Source organism: Ovis canadensis, chromosome 16 (assembly GCF_042477335.2).
Source record: "Ovis canadensis isolate MfBH-ARS-UI-01 breed Bighorn chromosome 16, ARS-UI_OviCan_v2, whole genome shotgun sequence".
NCBI lineage: Eukaryota > Metazoa > Chordata > Mammalia > Artiodactyla > Bovidae > Ovis > Ovis canadensis.
The window spans coordinates 23,290,213-23,313,585 of NC_091260.1; the positions used below are offsets into that span (position 1 = coordinate 23,290,213).

Here is a 23,373-nt window from a genome sequence, read left to right on the forward strand (position 1 = left end):
TCAAGGGAGCTTGGTCATGCTGACACCCTGATTGCAACTTCTAGCCTGCAGAACTGTGAGATAACACACTTCTGTGGTTTTAAGCTTGTGGTACTTGGTTAAGGCAGGCAGCCTAAAGAAACCAACAGCGGCCTTGACTTTGAATTCCTGCAAGTAGTGGGGGAGGAGTAAATGGTCACCTGAGCATTACGACCTACAAGCTTTCAATGACTTTCCAGTTTATTTTCTGATAATGGAAAATATTTTCAAGAACATGCCCAGTCAACTCAGGAATGCTAGCAAAGTAAACAATAAAGGGCACACACAAAACAAGAGGTAACTGAAATTTTAATAAACCTACGTATTTACATAAAAACTGCAAAAATCAACATTACAACGTGGGTTTTCAAAGATTAACATTTATAATTATAGTAAAATATAGTTTCACAAAGTTAAATTTCCTTGATACTTCATTTCAGTATTAATCTAACTCTTTATAGTTTATCAAAGTGGTATTATTTCATCTTTTTTTTTAAGCATAGGTGTTTTTCTTACGTGAAATGTTAACATGGGACCCCAGTACATAACACAGAAAGTGAAGCTGTTCTAGTTCATGAGGAGGGTTGCCGAGGGGGCCTCACACTTCCCTCAGTATCACCTCTTAGGACTCGTAGCACCCTAAGCATTGTCTGAGAACTGAGGACTGAAAATATTAATAATATATACTAAATGAGATGTCACCGACAAAGAAGAACTAGAAAGCTTATTCGGTAACCAACTTGTTTTTTCACATGCTTTTCTTTGGTTTTATCCCCTTAGAAAATCCCTCAAGTATTAATTATTTGAATGGCAGCTATATGAAGCAAACATTGTATTTCTGACTTGCTGCATTCTCCCACCTGGTCTCCTTTTTTCTAAACATTTTTCCTGCTCCTTAATTTTATCTTTCCAAAGCATTGGTTTTATGTCTTACTACTTCTTACTTCCTTACTTCCTTACTTCTTTCTCACCAGGAGAAGAAAATGGCAGCCCATTCCAGTATTCTTGCCTGGAGAATTCCATGGACAGAACAGCCTGGTGGGCTACAGTCCATGGGGTCAAGAGAGTCAGGCATGACTTAGTGACTTGTACTTCTACACCTGGGAAATTACAAGATAGATGCTGCTGAATAGGATCCAAAAACAATGATTTTAAAAAAAAAAACATTTTTAAGGCAGTCTCTTGTTCACATTAACAAAAATAAAACATTTCTCAAGAATAAAGCCTTAAAGTCAAGCTAATTCTTGGGATGATGAAGCTTTCCAATAAAGCGAAGGGAGATTCTAAGTAAGATGTAGCACCACGGGGCCTTAGGATGGACGTCTAAACAGGACAGAAAAAGAAACAGCACATGCTCAGTCTTTCTATTCGAGGTTTAGAGGAATGGCTGGGCTGTGGGAGCATGAAGGTGTGCACACAGTGATGTTGATTAAAGAAAGGTAAGAAGGTTGCTTTGGACCCCAGTGGGCACAGGGCCACAGGGAAGCATCTATTTAAGGCAACGTGTGTGAGAGTTATTTACAGGCCATGGCCTTGGGTTGGCTGGCTGGACTTGTTCATTAAGGTCCTTTCTTTGAGACTTATTCTGGGTAGATTATTCACTTCACAAAAAAGTCTGTATTTCACAAATACTGGTGCAGTGCTTACAGTGTGCTCTAAGTGCTCACGAACAGTAACTCATTTAATCCTCATAACAACCCTGTGAGGTAGGTACTATAATTTGCCCTATTGTACAGACGAGGAAACGGACACAGGCAGGTTAACCAACTTGCCCACAGTCATAAGGCTTGAAAATGCTGATCTCGGATTCAAACCCCTTTCAAGGGAAGAAATGACATCTTTGGCTAGGATGAGACATTTGTCCTAAAAAGTCCCAGGAACCGGCCTAAGTGAAAAAGGAAAGGGCAGCACCAGCACTGATGACTTCACTCGATCGTCACACCACAAGGACACAATATCTGAATCAGTTTTAACAGCATAAATATCACTTGCACACAGATGAATCCAGAATTTCTTCCACTCTCAGTAAAGGCCCTTAGTAAATTTGAATTTGTTTTGAAATGTCTGAAATGCATTGCAAACTGTCTTAACGTGACATACCAGCTACACCAACCAGAAGCCTATTCATGAGGCATTTGCTTCTCTATCACAGACATCAGCATAAAAAAGACAGTAAATAAATATTAAGCATGATATAAAAAAGTGGTTTCAAATAAGTTTTAAGAATAATCCTGTACATCCCAATTCATTACTTTATCATATTCTTGAATCCTTTGCTTTATGTGAGAAAGTTTATTCTTCAGATAATCACAGCGTTCTTTTTTTTCTAGAAATGTAGGGTCCTGGAAAAGAAACATAGCTGTTATCCCAGCTGCTGGCTTCCTCAGTGAAACCCCGAAAATGGTCTTTCATAGTAGATTTCGAAATCTGCCCAACTAGAATAATAGGAAGTTCTCTACATGTACTTCAGTAGATTTTATTTTTTAGAACAGCTTTTGGTTCACAGCAAAGTTGAGTCAGAAGTAGAGAGCTGACGTGCTCTTAACCTGAGTAGTTTAGAATACATTAAAGGGTAAACCATGGATTAATAAAAGCACTCCCCAGCGTCTACTGATTTGTACAATTAAGTCAGGGATGGAATTAGAAACCTGTAGAAGAACTTAAACCTTTGTGAATGAATGTGCGTGGAGAGCTCCGTCCGGGGGCTCATTTCCCTGGGTTCCTAAAGCAGGACACAGCAGAATGTATCAGGACAGAGAGAACAGAGGGCGCCCAGCAGCCATCCGCGGTTCCTAACAAGTAGCATCTTAAGAATCACAAAACAAGAACTACATTAGCTACAACAATCTGAAGCCTGTCAGTTGTCACCACTGTACCTGGATAAGGCTACACCATAAGAACGAAATGGTTTTACTCACGTTCTTTTTTTTCTTAAACTCTTGGTGGATTCTTGAAATTCTCTCGTGTTCCTAAAAATAATATATCATACACGTGAATGAAAAATACTTGCAGTTACTCAGATCGTATCTCAAGAGGACTTCCCTGGTGGTCTCGTGGTTAAGAATCTGCCTACCAAAGCAGGGGGACACGGGTTCAATCCCTGGTCTGGGAAGATCCCACATGCCGCAAAGAGCAACTAAGCCCGTGTGCCACAACTACTGAGCCTGAGTGCTGTAACTACTGAGGCCTGGTACCCTAGAGCCCGGGCTCTGCAACAAGAGAAGCCACTGAAATGAGAAGCCTGGGCATCGCAACTAGAGAGGAAGCCCCCGCTCGCTGGAACTAGAGAAAGCCCGCAGGCAACAACCAAGATCCAGCACAGCGAGGGAAGAAAAAAAGAATGTCTCAATCGTACACAGGCCACTGAGTTCTGAGTACACACCGGGAGAATAAGCCTGGCCGGCAGACTCCTGCCCATGCAAAGGTCAGCCTGTGGACCAGAGGCTCACTTTTGTGACACAATTAGTATCTCCACTTTGGAGAAGGCCTGGAGGAGACTCAGAGACTAACTGCGGCCCTGTCGTTTGGCTACTTACTTGCCAAGCCATGGTAAAAACCAGAGGAAATGACTACTGTCGATACCCTGTGGGATTTTCACTGGAGGACTCAGCCTCTCTGTGCCTGCTGTAATGAGGACCCTCCCACCCCGCCAACTGCAGACCCACCTGCCTGAGCCCTGTTCACTCATACAAAGCCTGCAAACCCGAGACCACCGGGCCTGGGCTTCGAGACTACGCAAGACTGTCGGGTTTCTCGACATCTGTCCGTCAACCAGCCTGCTGTTCCCAACCTGCGCTGATCGAGATGCTTGACGCCTGTTCCTCCCTTCCTCATCAAAACTTGGTCACCCTTCTTGGAACTGTGGACCTTGTCTGTTCACCAAATGGTACTAACTGATCCTGGACCTGCCTTATGTGCTGGACCCCTCCTGGTTCCTGGTACAGGTGTCTCTTAGCCAACACCTTTCCATCACTCCAAGATGGTGAAAATGTCACTATTCTACACATTTGGCTTGGAGAGCTCATAATTATAACTCGTTTAAATGTATGTGTGAAAGTCTGATCAAAACAAAGATGCCCAACTAACAGAGGTCTCAGATGAAGAATATGCATATCTACATATGAAATATGCATGTGTGTGCCAAGTTGCTTCAGTCGTGTCCAACTCTTTGCAAACCTACGGACTGCAGCCCTCCAGGCTCCTCTGTCCATGGGATTCTCCAGGCAAGAATACTGGCGTGGGCTGCCAAGCCCTCCTCCAGGGGATCTTCCTGACCCAGGGATTGAAGCTGTGACTCTTATGTCTCCTCCTTTGGCAGGCAGGTTCTTTACCACTAGCACCACCAGGGAAGCCCCATATAATATGGATATATACTCTATATATACATACATTTGACATGTATTTAAAACTGCTGTATGAGTTTTAAAATTTTCAACGACACAAGTGGTAGATTAAATTAATATTCTTTTTATAAAGGATAAATGTTCCTTTACATGTGTGTGCTCCTTTACACACAAATGTGCATAGCAGCATTATTTATAATAGCCAAAACATGGAAACAATCCACTGTCCACTGTCTGCTAAATGGATAAAGAAATTCATACAAAGGAATATTATTATTCCACCACAAAAAATAATGAAATATTGACTTCTGACACAACATTGATGAACCTTGAAAACACGAGGCTTAACAAAAGAAGCCAGACATTCGAGGCCAGTTCCCAGGTGCCGCAGTGGTAAAGGATCTGCCCATGCAGGAGATGAGCATCTGATCCCCAGGGCTGGGAAGAGCCCCGGAGGAGGAAAAGGCAACCCACTTTAGCAAAGCTGCCTGAAAAATTCTGTGGACAGAGGAGCCTGGTGGGCTACAGTCCACAGGGTTGCCAAGAGTTAGACACAACTGAGTGCCACACACACACTATATTACTGCATTTACGTGAAGTGTTCAAAACAGGCAAATTCACACAGACAGAAAGCATCAGTAGCTGTCAGTGGCTGGAGAGAGGGCACATGGGGAATTAGTACTAAGGGGTACGGGTTGTTTTTTTTTTGGAGGGGGTTGATAAAAATGTTCTGGAATTAGAGTGGTAATGGTTATACAACTTTGTGAATATATTAAAGCCAACCAGGGAGTTTCCTGATAGTCCAGTGGTTAGGACTCTGGGCTTTCACTGCTGAGGGAGTGGGTTCAGTCCCTGATCAGGGAAACTGGGATCTCGCAGGTTGTATGGCATAGCCAAAACACCCCACAAACACCCAAAACAAACAAACAAACAAACAAACAAAAAACACGAAACCACTGAATTGACACTTAAAAGCAATGAATTTATGTTATGTGAATTATATTTCAATGAAAGAAATGCATGTCAGGTAAAAAAATGCCATTGATTATGAGGGCATCCAGATTTCCCAGATATTAAAATGTGAAAAAGACAAAACATTAGAGAAAAAGCATGAGTCTCCATGACTGCCGTCTCCACCTTGGTTTTCCTTTCTGCCTTAACCACGGTCATCCGTCTGAAGCACGGGCCCTGCAGCTCACACGTGCAGCCTCAGATCCACTTGCCACCCTAAGCCGCTGTGCTCTCTGGGCCTGGGGTGCCAGCTGCTCAGCTGTGACTCGCCCTGCAGAATGCATGGCCACCGGCGGCTCCTCCACACTCCGTCCACCACTTGTGAATAAACCCTCCTCAAATTATCTTAGTTTGCGTGTGCTGTCTGTCTCCTTTGGGACCCTAATTGACTCAGTGTGTACCTTGGGCAAATTGATATTTTACTTAAGTAGGAAAATAAAATACTGTTTAACAACTGAAAGCAAAAGACATTAAATGATATATTTTGAATTGTCACCCTGAAGATCTCAAGTAACTTGCCCAGACAGCAGATATATATGGTTATGCCTTCTCCACATTTCGGACAAAGTCAGAATTCATCCTTCCTCTACCGGAACTCCTCCCCAACAGTGCAGGCCCTCACCTGCTGGTTTTCTGAACGACGCGGCAATCTGCTCATCACGGCATCCAGCTCATCAAACTTCCTCAGGACGGCCTGAACTTCTGCGGAGAGCTCTTTGTACTCTGCAAACTGGTCCTGGAACACAGCTTTATAGCGTTCTCGCTCATCACCTGTCTGAATCATAGGGTATTTCCTGATGAAAAAAAATAAACCAAAGTTGAAGTGTGGCCAAGATGGTGGAGTAGGAAGATCCTGAGCTCACCTCCTTCCATGGCGACAGCAAAATTACAACTATTTATAGAGCAACTATTGACGAGAGAGACCAGAAGACTAGCAGAAGGTATCTTCTACAAATAAAGATGTTTACTAAAGGAGCAACCACAACAAGATGGGTTAGGAGGGCAGAGACACAGTAAAGTCAAGACCCATACTCCTGGATGGGCGACCCGCAAACGGGAGGATTGACCACAACTGCAGAGGTCTGCTCGAGGAGTGAGGTGTCTGAGCCCCACTCTGGGCTCCTCTGTACTGGGAAGACAAGGCCCCAGAATATCTGGTGTTGAAGGTCAGCAAGCCTTACTTTCAGGAGACTCTGAGGACTGTGGCAAATAGACTCTACCCTTAAAGACGCACACAAAACCTCACACGCTCCAGGATCCAGAGCAGAAGCAGTTATTTGAAAGACGGCTGGGTCAGACCCCCTGCTGATCCTGGAGAGCCTCCTAGAGAGGCAAGAGGCAACTGGAACTCGCCCTGAGGCCACAGACACTGACAGCAGCGATTCTGTGGAGCTCGTTCTACCACGAGCGCCAATCTGGAACCCTCCCTCTGGCTTACTGGCACAGGGACCAGGCCCTGCCCACCAGCCTGTGGGCACCAGTACTGGGATGCCTCAGGCCCAGCAGCTAGCCAGGTGGGGTCACAGTACCACTCACAAGGGGGCCAGGTGGGCCCGTCCACCAGAAGACCAACACCAGCTCTGGGACCCCTAGACCCTGTAGCCAGGGACCCCAGGACCCAGCTCTGCCTACCTGTGGGCCAGCACTAGCCCCAGCACCTGGCCCTACTAGTGGGCGCACACCAACTCCAGGACCCCAGGACCTGGCACCACCCCACCAGCTGACTGGCACTACCCTTGAGACTCCTTGGGCCCCAGCTTTCCCATCGACAGGCTGAAGTCATGGGGCTAAGCCTCCCCCCGACCCCTGCCGCAACCTTTCTCCTGGCCAGACCCTGGCATACCCACCAGCACCAGAAGACCAAGCTCAGCTCTGAGATACTTTGGGCCCCAAAGCAGCTGCCCTGGGACCAGATACAAGCTTTCAGACACCCTGGACCCCACAGCCAGCCATGCCAGGAACTGGCCTCACTCAAGCAGGCTAACCCTAGATCTGGGCTCCCCAGGCCTGCAACCACCAACGCTGGGAACCAGCTCTGCCCATCTGTGGAGCAACACTAGCCCCAGGACCCCCCAGGACTTCACAGGTATCAACCTTATGACCCAGCTCCACCCACCAGTGGCCAGCAACCTCCACACAAGGTCGGGCCTGGCAGAAGGACTAGGAGGCAGCCACGCCTATCAGACATCCACGGCAGTCAGCCTGCAGGACCCATGCAGCCCTCACAGGGGACACTGTTAGAGCACGCAGCTCTGGTGACGAGAAGGGAGTGTGCTGCGGGGACACATAGGACATCTTACACAAAAAGCCACTACTGCAAGGCCAAGAAACAAAACCAACCAACCAAATACACAGAAATAAAAACAGCAAATTAGGCAAAACTAAGCTACAGGAGACTATGTTCCAAATGAGGAAACAAGATAAAACTCCAGACAACCAAGTAAACTGGAAATAAGCAAACTACCTGATTATACTCATAAAGATGTTCAAAGAACTCAGGAGAAGAGTGGATGGACAGGGTGAGAAGTTAGAACTTTCAAACAAAGAGTGAAACAATGAAAAGGACACCAAGCACAGCTGAAGAATACAATAACCGAAATGAAAACTCTACCAAAAAGGACTCAACAGTAGATAAGATGATACACAGCAACAGATCAGCAAACTGGAGGACAGAGCAATGGAAATCACTCACTTGAACCAAAGAAAGATTTAACAAAAAAAATGTGAGAACAGTTTAGGAGACCTCTGGGGCAACATCATGAATACTCACATTCACATTATAGGGGTCCCAGAAGGAGAACAGACAGAGAAAATATTTAGACACATTAATAGCTAAAAACTTCCCTAGCCTGGGCAACAAAGGAGAAGCAACAATTTATCACAAGGGAACTGGCATAAGGCTATCACATGACATTTCAGTAGAAACTCTATAGGCCAGGAGGGAGTAATAGAATATATTCAAAGTGATGATAGGCGAACATCTACAACCAAGAAATATTCTACCTGGTAAGGCTTTCATTCAGATATGATGGAGAGATCAAAAATTTTACAGACAAAAACAAAAAACAAACAAAAAATTTTACAGACAAGCAGAAGATAAGATTTAGTACCACCAAACTAGCTTTATAAGAAATGTTAAAGGAACTTCTTTAAGTAGAAAAGGCCGTAACTAGAAACCTGAAAATTAAAAAAAGAAAAATCTTAAAGGTAGTAAATCAGCCCTGTATAAAGCTAGTGAAAGTGAAATCACTTAGTTGTGTCTGACTCTTTGCAACCCCATGGACTGTAGCCTACCAGGCTTCTCCGTCCATGGGATTTTCCAGGCAAGAGTACTGGAGTGGGGTGCCACTGCCTTCTCCAGGAGATCTCCCAACCCAGGAACTGAACCCGGGTCTCCTGCATTGCAGACAGATGCTTTACCCTCTGAGCCACCAGGGAAGCCCGTATAAGTTAGAAGGAAGGTTAAAAGACAAAAGCCGTAAAACCATTTATGCCACCTACAAGTAGTGGTTGCCGGAGAGGAGAGAGGTGGGGGAAACAAAGAAATTGGTAAAGGAGATTAACAGGTAGAAACTTTCAGCTGCAAAATAAATGAGTCACAGTTACGACACGCCCAGTGCAGGGAATACAGTCAATAACTATGTAGTATCTCTGTATGATGACAGATGATAAGACTTAACCTGGGGATGATTTTGAAAAGTATAGAAATACTGTATCATTATGTTGTGTACCGGGAACTAACATACTGCTATAGGTCAATTATGCTTCAAAAACAAACTCACAGAAAAAGAGATCAGATTTGTGGTTACCAGAGGCAGGGGTAGGGGAAGAGGAAGTTTAGACAGGGAAAATTGGATGAAGGTCATCAAAACCTACAAACTTCCAGCTATGAGATAAATAAGTATTAGAGATGCAATGTACAACATGATAAACACAATTGACACTGCTGTATGTTGTATATGAAAATTATTAAAAGAGCAAATCCTAAGAGTTCTCATCACAAGGAAAAATTTTTTTCCATTTCTTTAATTTTGTATCTATATGAGATGATAGATGTTCACTAAACCTACTGTGATAATCATTTTATGATGCATGTAAGTTCATGATTTCATTACACTTACACACTAAACATAAACAGTGCTGTAGGTCACTTAAATCTCAAAACTGGAAGAAAAGAAAACCAAAGTGATAACTTTTTCATTAAAACAAGAGGAACAGGAAATCAGCTTATTATCTCATTCCTCAGTGACCATACTGTACCTTCAATTCAATATACTACCTCTCAGCAAACAAACAACTGTTCAAATATAATTGACTTTAAGCAGAGTATTAACTTGAAGATGAACAGAAAAATGAAATTCCAAGTGGAACCTCGCTATCTCTACCTTGAAGAAAGGTAGATACTCACGCCACGTAGTCTGGCATCACGATCGGCTTCGGGATGTGGCCCAGGGGAATAGGTCCACTCAGAAGCTCAGGTTTCATTTTTGTTGCTCTCGGTTCTTTAAAATTAACTTCTTGGTCTCTCTGTCTCTCGCAACTGGTGGCCATGTCACACTACAGTTAGAGGGGAAAAAGAGGATTTATTTATAAACAAAAGCAAAAAATAAAGCAAAACAATCTCAACTTTATTCTTAGAGGAATAAAGACCCAGCACAGTCAAAAATAAATAAATAATAATTTTTAAAAAATCTAGTCTCATTAAAAAAAAAAAAGGAACAGAGAGAGTGCTTGGGGGCTCCACTGGGCACTGCCCAGAATACCAAGCAGGCTGGAGAGGCTGGTGGATTCCAGGAGAGGGGTTTCCACATTACAAGTAAAGGAGTAAGGTTCAGAGAGATTCAGTGAATTCAAGGTCTCACAGCTATGAAGTGAAAAGCAAGGATAAAAACCCAGCCCTTCTAGTTAAGACCGCGCTTTCACTGCTGAAAGCCCGGGTCCTGTGAGTCGCATGGCACAGCCAAGGAAAAACCCAAAGCCCCTCAAAACAGCACTTTTTGACTTTGGGGCTCTTTAAATGAATAGCAGGAGGAAATCGGCTTACTTAAATGTATATCGCTCAATCCTAAAGTTCCCGAAGTTCTGGTTGCGGTGCTCTGCTTCGTTGCTCAGTCGTGTCCAACTCTGCGACCCCACGGACTGTAGCCCACCAGGCTCCTCTGCCCATGGGCATTCTCCAGGCAATAACACTGGAGTGGGTTGCCTTTTCCTACTCCAGCGGATCTTCCCAATCCAGGGATTGAACCCAGCTCTCCCACATCGTGGGCGTATTCTTTCATTACTGAGCCACCAGGGAATCCCAAGCAGCACACTAGAAATGAGGCTGTAAAGGGCGGAGGTGGGCAAAGGCATGCTGCTTTCCGTGACATGGAAGAAAGCTCCTTCCACTCCTCCCTTGGGTCTTCAGTCTGTGCTTGCTGAATAAAACTCCATCAACTAATTCAGAGTGGCTGGGGAGGGACCCTAGTCTATTGCAAACAAATATAAAACAAGAATTTAAAACCTTGCTCTTTACCTGGTCAGGCAGCTTTGCAAATTGTTTCCTCATTTCTCTATCTCTCAGAGGCTGCCTTCGAGGTCTCATTTAGCATTAGCTCACGCAATTGTTAACTCACCAAACAGTGCAGCCCATGGATAAGCCCAGATTAGACGTGGAGGCTGCTGACTCGCCCTGGGGGAGGGCTACCGAGAGGGGAAGCCTGCACCCGGGCAGGCGGAAGGGGAACCAGGGCTCCTCCGCAGAAACGATGCCCAGCCACGGCCCCAAACAGCAGGAACGTGAGTGGAGAGCAGAAAACCCAGAGGAAACGAGATCAAACAAGAGTATTTTAGGAAATATATTCTGAGGTTAGCATCTATTGTGCTTTGTTCCTCACTGGTCAGAACCAGAATAGCTTCTTCATTCTATTGAATTAATGCTTAATCTTGAAAATCCAACATGCTATTAAAATCAGGGGAAATTGTTTGGCTTAAGTAAGTGAATTTCCATTTCATGGCATCCCTTCTTAGCTTCTAAATATTTAACAAACTGTTTTCCCCACAGCTGCCTGAGAAGTGTCCAGTGAGCACACTGACCCTCTTGGTCAGCAGCCCTGGGGCAGGCTCAGATTGCATGGTCAAAATCACAAATTCTACCCAGGTAGTCACATTGGACAGGAGAGTCCATGTGAGGCTCCCTCCTCCGTCAGTCAGTCAGTTCAGTCGCTCAGTCGTTTCTGACTCTTTTCGACCCCATGAATCGTAGCATGCCAGGCCTCCCTGTCCATCAACTGCCGGAGCTTGCTCAAACTCTTGTCTATTGAGTTGGTGATGCCGTCTAGCCATCTCATCTTCTGTCGTCCCCTTCTCCTCATGCCTTCAATCTTTCCCAGCATCAGGGTCTTTGGCAGTGAGTTGGTTCTTTGCATCAGGTGGCCAAAGTATTGGAGTTTCAGTTTCACCATCAGTCCTTCCAGTGAATATTCAGGACTGATTTCCCTTATGATGGACTGGTTGGATCTTCTTGCAGCCCAATGGATTCTCAAGAATCTCCAACACCACAGTTCAAAAGCATCAGTTCTTCAGTGTTCAGCTTTCTTTATAGTCCAACTCTCACATCCATACATGACTACTGGAAAAACTTTGACTAGACAGACCTTTGTTGGCAAAGTTATGTCTCTGCTTTTTAATATGCTATCTAGGTTGGTCGTAGCTTTTCTGCCAAGGAGGAAGTGTCTTTTAATTTCATGGCTGCAGTCACCAAGTTTTTGTCAAGCCAAAGCTATTCATTTTCCTTACTTGCCCATCCCTAATTCCAAGATTCACCTTTTAATATAAAAAGGAGTTCTAAGAAATCATAATATTTCCACACAGACTGTTTCACCTGCTTTACATTTTCCCCCCTGTTTTTATGCTGTTAACATTTTCTTTCACTTGTTTTGGGTAAACCATACTGATCATCAGTTCAGAAAATCTGGGGAAAAAAATCTAGAACTAGACATGACACAAAAATGAAAACCTCTTCAGGCTTTCACAGGAAGGAAGTTAGTTGGGCTCCAGCGCTGGGACACACCACTCTCAAACAGTACTCCAGATTACAAACACAAGGCCCCAGATTTCATGACCTTCCTCTGCATCTAGCAAAAACTAGTCTTGTCACAGAAAAGCTTTGCTGTGAGGCAAGAGAAAGCGATTAAGCCTGGGGTAAGTAATGTTATAGATATAATTACTAAGCTTTTCAAATAAAAAATGGGCTGGAGGAATACATTGTCAAGTTAGAAATGGGGAGAGTCAGACGTGTTTCAGGGTGCTTTTGTTCAATTTCTGAGTGTCCCTCCCTATAAGTGTATTTGATGTTATGATGCACAGACCCCAATCCCAAACCCACACTATTACTTTTTATGCCCAGATTAGATCAGAAAAAATTATTTATTTATTTGGCTGCATCAGATCTTAGTTGCAGCATGTGGGATCTAGTTCTCTGACCACGGATTGAACCCAGACCCCCGGCACTGGGAATATGGAGTCTTAGCCACTGGACCACCAGGGAACTTCTCCAGGTTAGATTTTGACTTTTCTAGTTTAGAAATCAGCTCAACATTTAAGGACTTAGAACTTCTTTCCGTAGAAAACTGATGATCCATTTAGCTTACTCTGATTATTAGCCACTGAGTTAGTCATAAATCTAACTGAAATGTATATCCTGACACAATTAATGTTGAATAAATAAATGAACATTTAAAATGAACACAAGGGAATCAGGAAGTTAAAACAAAGTACAATTAAAAACCCAAATGCCGCCCACCACACACAAAGCAGTATTGCTCTAATTCTATGAACAATGTTTAAACTGTAGAGGTTTGTAACATTAGGTCCACACTGTCCTGTGAGGGAAAAACTCTTCAATATTCTACAGATCAGCTATTAATACCAGTCTCACTTATCCCCATGCATGGTCAGTCAGGACTGGTCAGATATCCCTTGATTTCTAAAGATTTATGGATCTCCAAGAATACCACAGCAAAGCTCAGCTGTATTTCCATGACTTCATATACGTGTCAATCATTTAATGCAACTGACTCTTTAAAAACCATGGCTAATTACAGATCCTCAAAGTTGCTTTGATCAATGAATAATGTTGAATTTGAGATATTATCATTCATAAATTGATTTCCCGAGGAGGTGATATAGAAACACAAATCTGTAAGTGAGTTATTTAGTTTTGTACTTCTTGCTTGCTTATTCTCACACTCACACACAATCACTCTACTAATCTTTTGTCTGTGTTTTTCACTAGATTTGTAAGCCCCTGGGAAATGGAGATAATGTTCCTTGTTGTATGCATGTCACTGGCCCACAACCTGTCACATGTTTGTTCAATGAATGAATTAATGATGACACCGTTGTTTTAATCATGATTGCTAAGACAGGCTGTTGCTCATCCACTTAATAGCGTCCTTATTTCAGCGTGAACAAAATGTTTTCGAATAGTATTAATATTTGTATGTTACAACATAATTGAGAACACAGTGAAAAAGAACCTCATCAAAGGTATTTTCAAGATGAATGCACTTAACAAAAAAGAACTTAAAGAAATTAGCAACCCAATTTAAAAAAACTGGACAAGATATAAACAGACAGTTAATAGGGAAGAAAATGAAAACATATGAAAAAGGCTCAACCTCACTCCTGATACGAGAAATGCAAATTTCTACATTAGTGATATTTTTCACCTATCAGGTTGACGGATGTTAACAAATTTCCTAACACTGTGTGGTGAGGGTGTGAGGAAGCCTGTAGTGTGTTGAGGATAGAAATTGGTAGACCTTCTATTGGGCAGTCTGGCAGTCAAAACAAAAATGTACATGCCTTTTGATCCAGAAACTCACTTCTCAGAATTTCAGTGTCCTTGTACATATACGAAAGGAAGTCTGTATAAGTATGTAGTCGTATATACAAGGTTATTCACTGTAGCACTATTTTTAATCGTGAGAGGCTGGAAACAACTTACATGTTAATATCTGACTAAATGAATTACAGTCTAACCACAAAATGCAATACTCCGTAGTTAGAAACCAAGAACGCAGAAGTTTTTATGTACTAATAAGGAAAAATCTTAGAAATACATTGTTAAGTGAAAAAAATAAGGGATATAACAGTAGGTACAGTATGCTACCATTTGTGTAAAAGAAGGAGTAAAGCAAATAGATATCTATCTAACACGCTTCTGAAAGGACACACAGCATACTGGTAACACTGGTGACCTCTACGGGAGAATGGGAAGCCACCGTACAGGGACGAGAGAAGACTTCGTGAGAAATCCTTTCGCATTTTGAATTAAGGGAATGCACTTCCTTTTTAAAGAAACAAGCAAATCCAAAGGTTGGATTCTTAACTGTTTGCTTAGAAATAAAGCCCAGGGACTTTCCTAGTAGTCCAATGATCAGGACTCCATGCTTCCACTATAGGGGCATGGGTTCAATTTCTAGTCCAGGAACTAAAATCCCGCATCCCATGTGGCACCCCCCTCCAAAAAAAAGGAAAAGAAATAATGCCCAATATCTTAAGAACTTTTCAATGAGGTAACATTATGATTAAAATATATTACATTATTCTATATATACAATAATTATAATAACAGCTCAAGCAAACTTGTGAGGTAGAAATGATTACTATCTCAATTTTACAGATGAAGAAACTGAGGCCTGGGAAGGTAAGTACCTTGTCTACCGTCACAGTAAATTGTGGAATAGGGATTTCTTTCCCAACATGACAAAATTTGGCATCTGAAAGCACATGACAAGAATAGGGAAGAATGGAGAAGAACTGAAGACAGCGAAAAAAAACTGGGGAGAACAGCCTTCATTAAAAAAAATAAATATATAATAAGAACCAACTATGTTCACTTGCAGAAGCTTTCATCTAACAAAATTAAAAGATACTACAAATAGCCTTGTCTGATTTGGCCCTCTCAGTATTAGAAAAAAGCTAAAAAGTCCTATTACGAACTTAATGCAATAGATACACTTTTACAGACAGGTGATCTACAAACAGACAAGAGAGGAAACTGGCAAATCCAGAGACAAAATATGCTGTGGACTTTGTTCTTACCATTTTCCTTTTCGATGCCAATGATGGCTCACTTATCTGGAACAGAAAGAGTTAAAATGACTTTTTAGAGGTGTGTGAAGCTACTGAGCAAACAGTTTCATCCCTTTGTATTTATAGCCCAATTTCAATTTTATAGATACCGATTCTCTGCAGATGCATCCCCAACTCTTCTGGCCACGTTTTGATGGACCAGTGGGGAATCAGAGGAGGAGGGATAACTGTGACTCCTTGTCAATCAGGAGCAGAGCAGAGCCGGCAATAAGGAGATGGTAGCGATGATTATGGAGTTGCCTTGAACTACCTAGAGACTTTATTTATTCTTGATTCCCACTACCCAACACAATTAGAGAGTTTGGGATGGTTACATTATTAATTTTATAATTCAAAAAGCTACACGCCAGTATGTCTTAACATTTAGGAAGTTACAGCAACACAAACAGGCATCAGAAGTGATTCAAGTTTAATCAACCATTACGCAAAGTCTTATAAAAACAAGCTTCTGTTAAGAAAAGGAAAAGAAATAAAAGAATTGTATGAATGATAGCCATTATAACGTAGAATTTGAAGTGATATTAAGAACTCCATTATTATTAACTTACATAAAATTATAAGGATGTGTCTCACTATCTGATTCCACAGATTAGAATTTAAAATTCTGTATTTTGCATACACAGATGTAAAACTTAAAAATATACTTACAATACTGAGATAAATTTATAAACTCCAAGAAAAGTGGGTTTCAGATTTCATTACAGATTTAAATGAACACTTTCCTCTTGCAACTGAACAATTACGCTTTTTATTAAGTCTTACCATACTAAGGAATCAAGATTGTTCTTAAATTTAATGATGGGCCATTTACTTTACTGAATATGTTATTATTCTTCTTTATAGAAATTCAGTAGCTGTGTCTTCTCTTACATATTGGACAGACAATAGTGCAACCAGTGAATTATATATTACATTACACATCTGGCGTCTACTTGCAATGTTACAAAACAGTGACACGCCAGAGTGGGCTATCTGGTCAGAGCATGTCAGATACTGAGTGAGGCCTTTGGAACTTCAGACCATTAAAAACAACAACGACAGCTTTGTTTGGAGAACTACAGGTATTTAAGGAGGGAGCTAATAGCAGAAAGAACAAAGATGGTGAAATCCCTTACCTCCTGTTGCTCAACGTATTCCCTGTGTCTCCGAGCCGCCTCGTGCCTCCACAACTTTAGGCAAACCAAAGCACCAAGGAGATAAACAATCATGGTGACAAAGAGGAAGACCATGGCTGCTATCTGCCCTCCTTCCACCCGGCAGAATCCCGCGTTCATTGGCGTGTTAAATAACGGATAGTAGCAGAGTCCCCCTCGGTTGGTATCATTCACGTAGACTATGGCTGCGGCCATGTACAAAATGAACAAGGAGACATTGATTCCAAATTCAGTGAGGGGCCACCAATTTGAGTCCAAGAGGATGGTCCGATAATACATGGACATGCCAAGCACCAGGATGATGAGGGTGGCCACCCAGGCCAAGCCACCAACCACAAGGACAAAAGCAGTTCTGGGGCCACTGTAGTAATAGCCCCCATAGGTACTGCCCAGGCCACCCATGCCTCCTATGCCGTAGGGCTGTGAATATCCAAACATGTTATACCACTCGCTGTCCTTGTGAATGTACGCTGTGACGCAAGCCAAAACGCCGGCCCCCAGCAGCAGCTCGGCCGTCCCCAGGATCCGCAGCAGGCCTGCCCACGACTTCATGTAGGAATACCTAAGGTGATACTCCTCTACCTTCTCGCTGTAGGTGCGGGCTGTGTGCGTGTGTCGGCCTAGGGATCCACAGGGATCGTGAGGAAACATGGCCTCAGTCTCTTTCTGGGAATGCCAGCTGCCTTCAGACCCGCCGTGAGGATCCTGGCAGGAGTTTGGGGGTGAACGATGGTTTGATCTTGTGGGCGAGGCTGGAGGTGAACACTCCACTCCATCGGAGATGTATCTGATGTCTGATACCGGCTTATCCCACTCTGGGTCCTTTTTCTTCCCTCTGAAGAAGTTCTTCCAGGACTCTGGGACAAAGCGTCTTACAGGCTTGAGATCCGGCGCGACGGCTGGTTCCTCTGTGTCACTTGAGTAAAATTCTGGGCCGAAGGGCGGCTGTAATGGGAGAGGGGGTGGTGGCAATGGATCAGCGCTCACAGCCAGCTCACTGTCTCGAAGAGTCTGGAAGGTTCTTACGGTGCCATCTGGATAGTCTGAGTCCCTTGGGACCTCATCATAGTGTCTGTCCCGATTCTTGGATCTTCTGTCACTGGACGACATTTGTGATGTTCACACCTGGGGTCAGGATTAAAGTTATCTCTTATGCTTAGCTATGTATCCCTTCAATAATGCTGGTTTTAGTCACTTATTATCAAATGATCATATTCAGGAAACCAATATGATCATACCTAATCATTATGATATAGTAAATGACAAAGCAAATACGTACATTTTAAAGATGTGTAACAATTACGTAAGCCAGGGATACAGAATCATTCTATGAGATTTTAAGGGCAATTAAAATCTTAAACCTTAGAGATTACAACATTTATAAGTCAAATTTACCTATGAGCCCTATAAACAACAAAATGTAAAAAAACAAAAATGAGACTAAATTTTAATGCAGGGTGCTAACACATTTCAAGCAGAGTCCTTTCCTCAAATATCTAAATAAACATATTTAAGAGTTTGAGCGTACCAAAATCTGATGGGTCAACAAATACTCTTCACTTTCATTAACTCAAGTCTGTTTTGGAACAGCCCACGAGCATCAGTCTGGTAAACACATGGACGGACAGCTCCCTTCCTTCCTAACTTGGGAAGTCATGTTTTGGGAGTCGCTTCTTCCACTCTAATTGGATAATGCTTGACACTAGCAAATTGACTTCTCAGAGCCACAGCAATGCCCATGGACATCACTCTTTCCAGAGCAATCATTTAAAGATGATTTGCTGCAGCCATGTAAAGACTCATAAAGTATCTCAGAAGACTTGTCTGGTGGTCCAGTGCTTAAGGATTTGCATGCCAGTGCAGGGGACATGCGTTCAATCCCTGGTCTGTGAAGATTCCATCTGCCTCGGGGCTACTAAGCCTGTGGACCACAACTATTGCGCCCAAAGCTTTAACCCTGTGAGCCACAACTACTGAGCCCAAGCGCCTAGAGGCCGTGCTCTGCAATAAGAAAAGTCACACACCGTTAACTAGAGAGCAGCCCTGTTTACTGCAACCAGAGAAAGCCTGTGCGTAGCAACAAAGACCCAATGTAGCCATAAATAAATAAAAAATCTTTTTAGAAGGTGGTTTCTGACTCTTTGCGACCCTACGGACTATACAGTCCATGGAATTCTCCAGGGCAGAATACTGGAGTAGGTAGCCTTTCCCTTCTCCAGGGCATCTTCCCAACCCAGGATCAAACCCAGGTTTCCTGCCATTGCAGGAGGATGATTTCCCAGCTGAGCCACAAAGGAAGCCCCAAAAGCTATCTTAGAGAGTATTGAATCCATCTGAAAAGTAGAAAATATACTTTTTAACTTGATAATTTCCTTCAAGAAACCAATGACCTGAACACATATGCAAAAAGGAAATTATTTGCTATTATAACTACTATGTTTCAGGTAAAAGCATTGGCTTTTCTCCCTTAAACTGCTCATGAGTATTTATTGAAGGCTCACTGGGCACATGGTATTGTATTTGGCACTGTAAAGGTCTCAGAATTAAAGCTGGTAATCCCACCTTTACAATGTTGAACAATTTATAAATTCCTAAGGTTTTGTTTTTACTTTGTCAAACAGAGATCTATCACTCAAAGAATTATTTACCAAGTACCCGTCATGCACAAGGTTTGCTGAAGAGGTATCGGTGAAAAAAGTTGATGGAAATCCTTGCCTTCATGCAGCTTAAATACTGGGGGTGGGGACCAGTGATGACAGATGATAGATAAGGCAAGTGAAATAGATGCCAACGAACAAAGTTAGGAAAGAGGGTAAGAAGTGCAGTGTGGATAGGATGCTATAATTTTAAATAGAGTGGCCAGGGAATTCTTCAGAGAGAACAAGACATCTGAATATAGAAACGAAGGAGATGAGAAAAGATGCCAGGCGGGTATCAGGGGAAGTGCTTCGGGCAGCTGGAACAGCTAGAGTAAAAGCCTTAAAGTGGGAGTGCCTAGCATTGCTGAGGCATGGAGGCAGCAACAGCATGAGAGGGTGCGTAGTAGAACTGAGGCTGCCTGAATCCTTAGGACTTAAAAATCATTAGAAAGGATTCAGGCTTCTATTGAGAGTGACATGAGAAGCCACTGGAAAATTTTCAGTAGAGGTCTGACATGATGTTATTATTTTTTTAAATAGGATCACTCTGGATGCTGTGTTAATAGTATATTCCAGGAGAAAAGAGTGAAAAGAGGGAGACTGGCTAGGAGGTCACTGAAATACAGTTGACCCTTGACCAACACAGGAGGAATTGGTAAAGTATAGTTGTGATTCCAAATCCAGGGATTCAACCAACTGCAAACCACTCAGTACTGTATACATATTTACTGGAGAAAAAAAAAAGTATCTCAGGGGACCCTCACAGTTCAAAGCTGTGTTGTTCAAGGGTCTACTGTACTCCAATGGGCCATGGTGGTGGCAACAAAGATAGCAAGAAGAGGTCAAACTCTCTGTACAGGGAATTAAAATTTTTAATAAAGAAACTTCTAAACACAATAAGAAATGGAAAGAATAGTATTACGAGCCCTTATGTGCCCATTAGCAACCTTCAGTAATTATCAACTTATCAATACTATTTCATCTATACCTTCCCCTTTATTTGCCAATAGATTAAAGCAAATCCCAGACATCAGGTCTTTTTATCTACAACATTTCTACACTACTTAGTCCTTGGAGGAGCGGCCTAAAGAGAGTCTGAGATACCTGTTAAGAGTTCAGGCAAAACTAACATCTAAGTAGGCTGCCCACAGAAGGGTATATACTACCTCAGGCTAAATACAATCACCTGGGTATTGAGTGGAGCTGGAGAGGTCTAAATTCTGGGGTTTTCTAAAGGGGCACTCCAATTTTAAAGAACTGTGAGTCCCAACATGGTGCCCACTGAAAAGTAGGAGAAAAAATTTAGTATAGAAAATAATTTATATAAATGACAGCAATTAGCAGTATTTTTATGGTCTTTTATCTCTTTATCTGTCTAAAAGTACTTAAATTCTAAGAATGGGTAGTACTGGTATAATTCTTGAAATGCATTTTCCTAAAAATAGTAGAGGCAAAAGCACAACAAATAACTTTAACAAGTTTTACATATCCTTCAATATCTTTGATATACAGGCATTTAAGAGATACCAGTTTGGCAAACGGAGAAGGCAATGGCAACCCACTCCAGTACTCCTGCCTGGCAAATCTCATGCACGGAGAAGCCTGGTAGGCTGCAGTCCATGGGGTCCCTAGGAGTCAGACAGGACTGAGAGACTTCACTTTTCACTTTCATGCATTGGAGAAGGAAATGGCAACCCATTCCAGTGTTCTTGCCTGGAGAATCCCAGGGATGGCGGAGCCTGGTGGGCTGCCGTCTCTGGGGTCGCACAGAGTCGGACATGACTGAAGTGACTCAGCAGCAGCAGCAGCAGCAATTTGGCAAAAGGAAATGGCAATCCACTCCAGTACTATTGCTGGAAAATCCCATGGACAGAGGAGCCTGGTAGGCTACAGTTCATGGGGTTGCAGAGTCGGACTCGACTGAGCGACTTCACTCACTCATAATGGGTCTAATTTATGCTCACTTCTAATGGCATCACCAACTCAATGGACATGAGTGTCAGCAAAGTAAGAGATAGTGAAGAACAGGCAGGGCTACATACATGGGGTTGCAGAGTGCAACACGACTTAGGGACTGAACAACAGAAAGACTTGTGAAAAGGAGCTTATTTGAATTAGATCACCTTGGTGGTGGTTTGGTTAAGTCGCTAAGTCGTGTCTGACTCTTGTGGCCCTATGGACTGTAGCCCGCCAGGCTCCTCTCTTCCTGGGATTCTCCAGGCAAGAATACTGGAGTGGGTTGCCATTTCCTTCTCCAGGGGATCTTTCCGACCCAGGAATCGAACCCGCGTCTCCTGCATTGCAGGCATATTCTCTACTGATCGAGCTACAAGGGAAGCCTAAGATCACCTTAAAAAGTCAAAATTCCAAATTTGAAGAAATGCGTAATAGCAAATTATGTGATTTTAGAAGGGTCCAGTCAGTTGTATATTTACATTTCAATATCTGGAAATATACCCCTAGCATCTTTCAAGGTCTCATAGAGCGTCCAGTTAGAATCAGCACGCTGAGGCAGAGTTCAAGGCAGAGGGTTTTGTTCAAGCACCCAGGCGGTGGCTCAGAGGTTAAAGCATCTGCCTCCAACGAGGGACACCCGGGTTCGATCGTTGGGTCGGGAAGATGCCCCGGAGAAGCAGATGGTAACCCCCTCCAGTATTCTTGCCTGGAGAATCCCATGGACGGAGAAGCCTGGTAGGCTACAGTCCACGGGGTCGCAAGAGTGGGACACGACTGCGCGACTTCACCTTCCCGGGCCCTGATTTCTTTCGGTCTGCACACACCATAGCGGTGATTAGAAGAAACGGTCTCCCCAGGGAAGTGTTACAGGAATCCAGTTGCTCACCTTTACACCAGAGTCACCACTTAGCTGGCTTTTAAAGTTACGGTGGGCCCCAGACACAGATTTTACACACTACTGCTTTCCAGTGGGAAGGGAACTGCGCTTTGAACCGGGAACAGCTGCAAGCATCCTTGTCGGGGTCTCTGCCCAGGCCGCGGCTCGTCGCCCCGCCCCCGCCCCACCTATCTCGTTCGGTCTTTAGCTCTGCACCCCCAGGTACACGTCTCCGAGTCGGAGTGAAAAGGCATTTTCAGTCTTTCAACATTCCGGCCCAAAGCGGCCGGAACTAAGTTGGGCTGGACGAGCCCAGGTCGGAATAACCCTGCGCCCGGAAGCACCGCGGCTTCCCGGCCCGGGGCGGGGCGCGTCTCGCCCGGCACCTGTGTCCGCCGCGTGAAACCTGGCTGGCCGAGGGGCCCTCCTGCTTCCCAGGCCCCAGCTCTTCCCGGGGCCCGCACCCCTTACCGCGCCGGCGCCCGGCCTCGGCCGAAGGTACTGGCGGGCGGCGCAGCAAGCGCGCGCGCCCAGGACGCTCCGAGGGGCCTACCCACCCCACCGCGCACCTGCCTGGGGTCCGCCGGCCCCTCCCCGCCTGCGTCCCGGTCACGTGGGCCCCACCCCTTGGGCCCAGCTCACCTGAGCGGCCACCTGCCAAAGCGCCTTCGCCGCCCGCGGCTCTGAAACCCAGATCGGGCTCCTGGGGCGGGGCCGGGCCGCGCTCCGCCCCGCCCGGCTTTGTCAGGCCCGGACTCCCGCCTGGGGCTTGGGCGGGTCGGTGTCCCCCACCCCCGCCAACCACACCTTATAGCAATAGCTTCGGATCAGGCTCCGCTGGGAGGGCTCTGGAAAGGTCTTTAAAAGAAAAAGAAAGTGAAGTCGCTCAGTCGTGTCCGACTCTTTGCGACCCCACGGACTGTAGCCTACCAGGCTCCTCCGTCTAGGAGATTTTCCAGGCAAGAATACTGGAGTGGGTTACCACTGGATTGAACCCTCCGGAGAGTTTTCTTCGCAAGGTTGCCATTCCCTTCCTTCCCTATTGAAAAAGTTTGGCACTGGATGAAGGAGCCTTGTGTCCTATGTCCAGTGATACATGGCAGACAGTGCATGTTAGGAAACATTGAAATACAAAAGAAACAAAGAAATTCAATATTTTAATTTTTATATAAATTATGTAAAGTTTCCAGAAAGTTATCTAAAGTATTCCACTGTACAACATATAAAAATGGCAT

General features: G+C 43.9%; 1 protein-coding gene across 4 annotated transcripts; it reads right to left on the bottom strand.

Annotated features, from left to right (window-relative positions):
- Positions 1–309: 309 nt before the first annotated feature.
- Positions 310–22,871, bottom strand: MARVELD2 (MARVEL domain containing 2). 4 transcript variants are annotated; one of them, XM_069556368.1, is made up of 7 exons: positions 22,781–22,871; positions 16,628–17,791; positions 15,462–15,497; positions 9,781–9,929; positions 5,995–6,166; positions 2,937–2,987; positions 310–2,360 (listed from the first exon to the last, which is right to left on the bottom strand). In XM_069556368.1, the coding sequence occupies exons 2-7, from the start codon at positions 17,774–17,776 to the stop codon at positions 2,238–2,240; spliced, it is 1,680 nt and encodes a 559-aa protein (XP_069412469.1). In that variant the 5' UTR covers positions 17,777–17,791; positions 22,781–22,871; the 3' UTR covers positions 310–2,237. The 4 variants fall into 4 exon arrangements, with proteins under 4 accessions (XP_069412469.1, XP_069412473.1, XP_069412470.1 ...); XM_069556372.1 differs by having other exon boundaries at positions 22,708–22,797; XM_069556369.1 differs by lacking the exon at positions 22,781–22,871 and adding an exon at positions 22,148–22,745.
- Between the last annotated feature and the right edge of the window lie 502 nt (positions 22,872–23,373).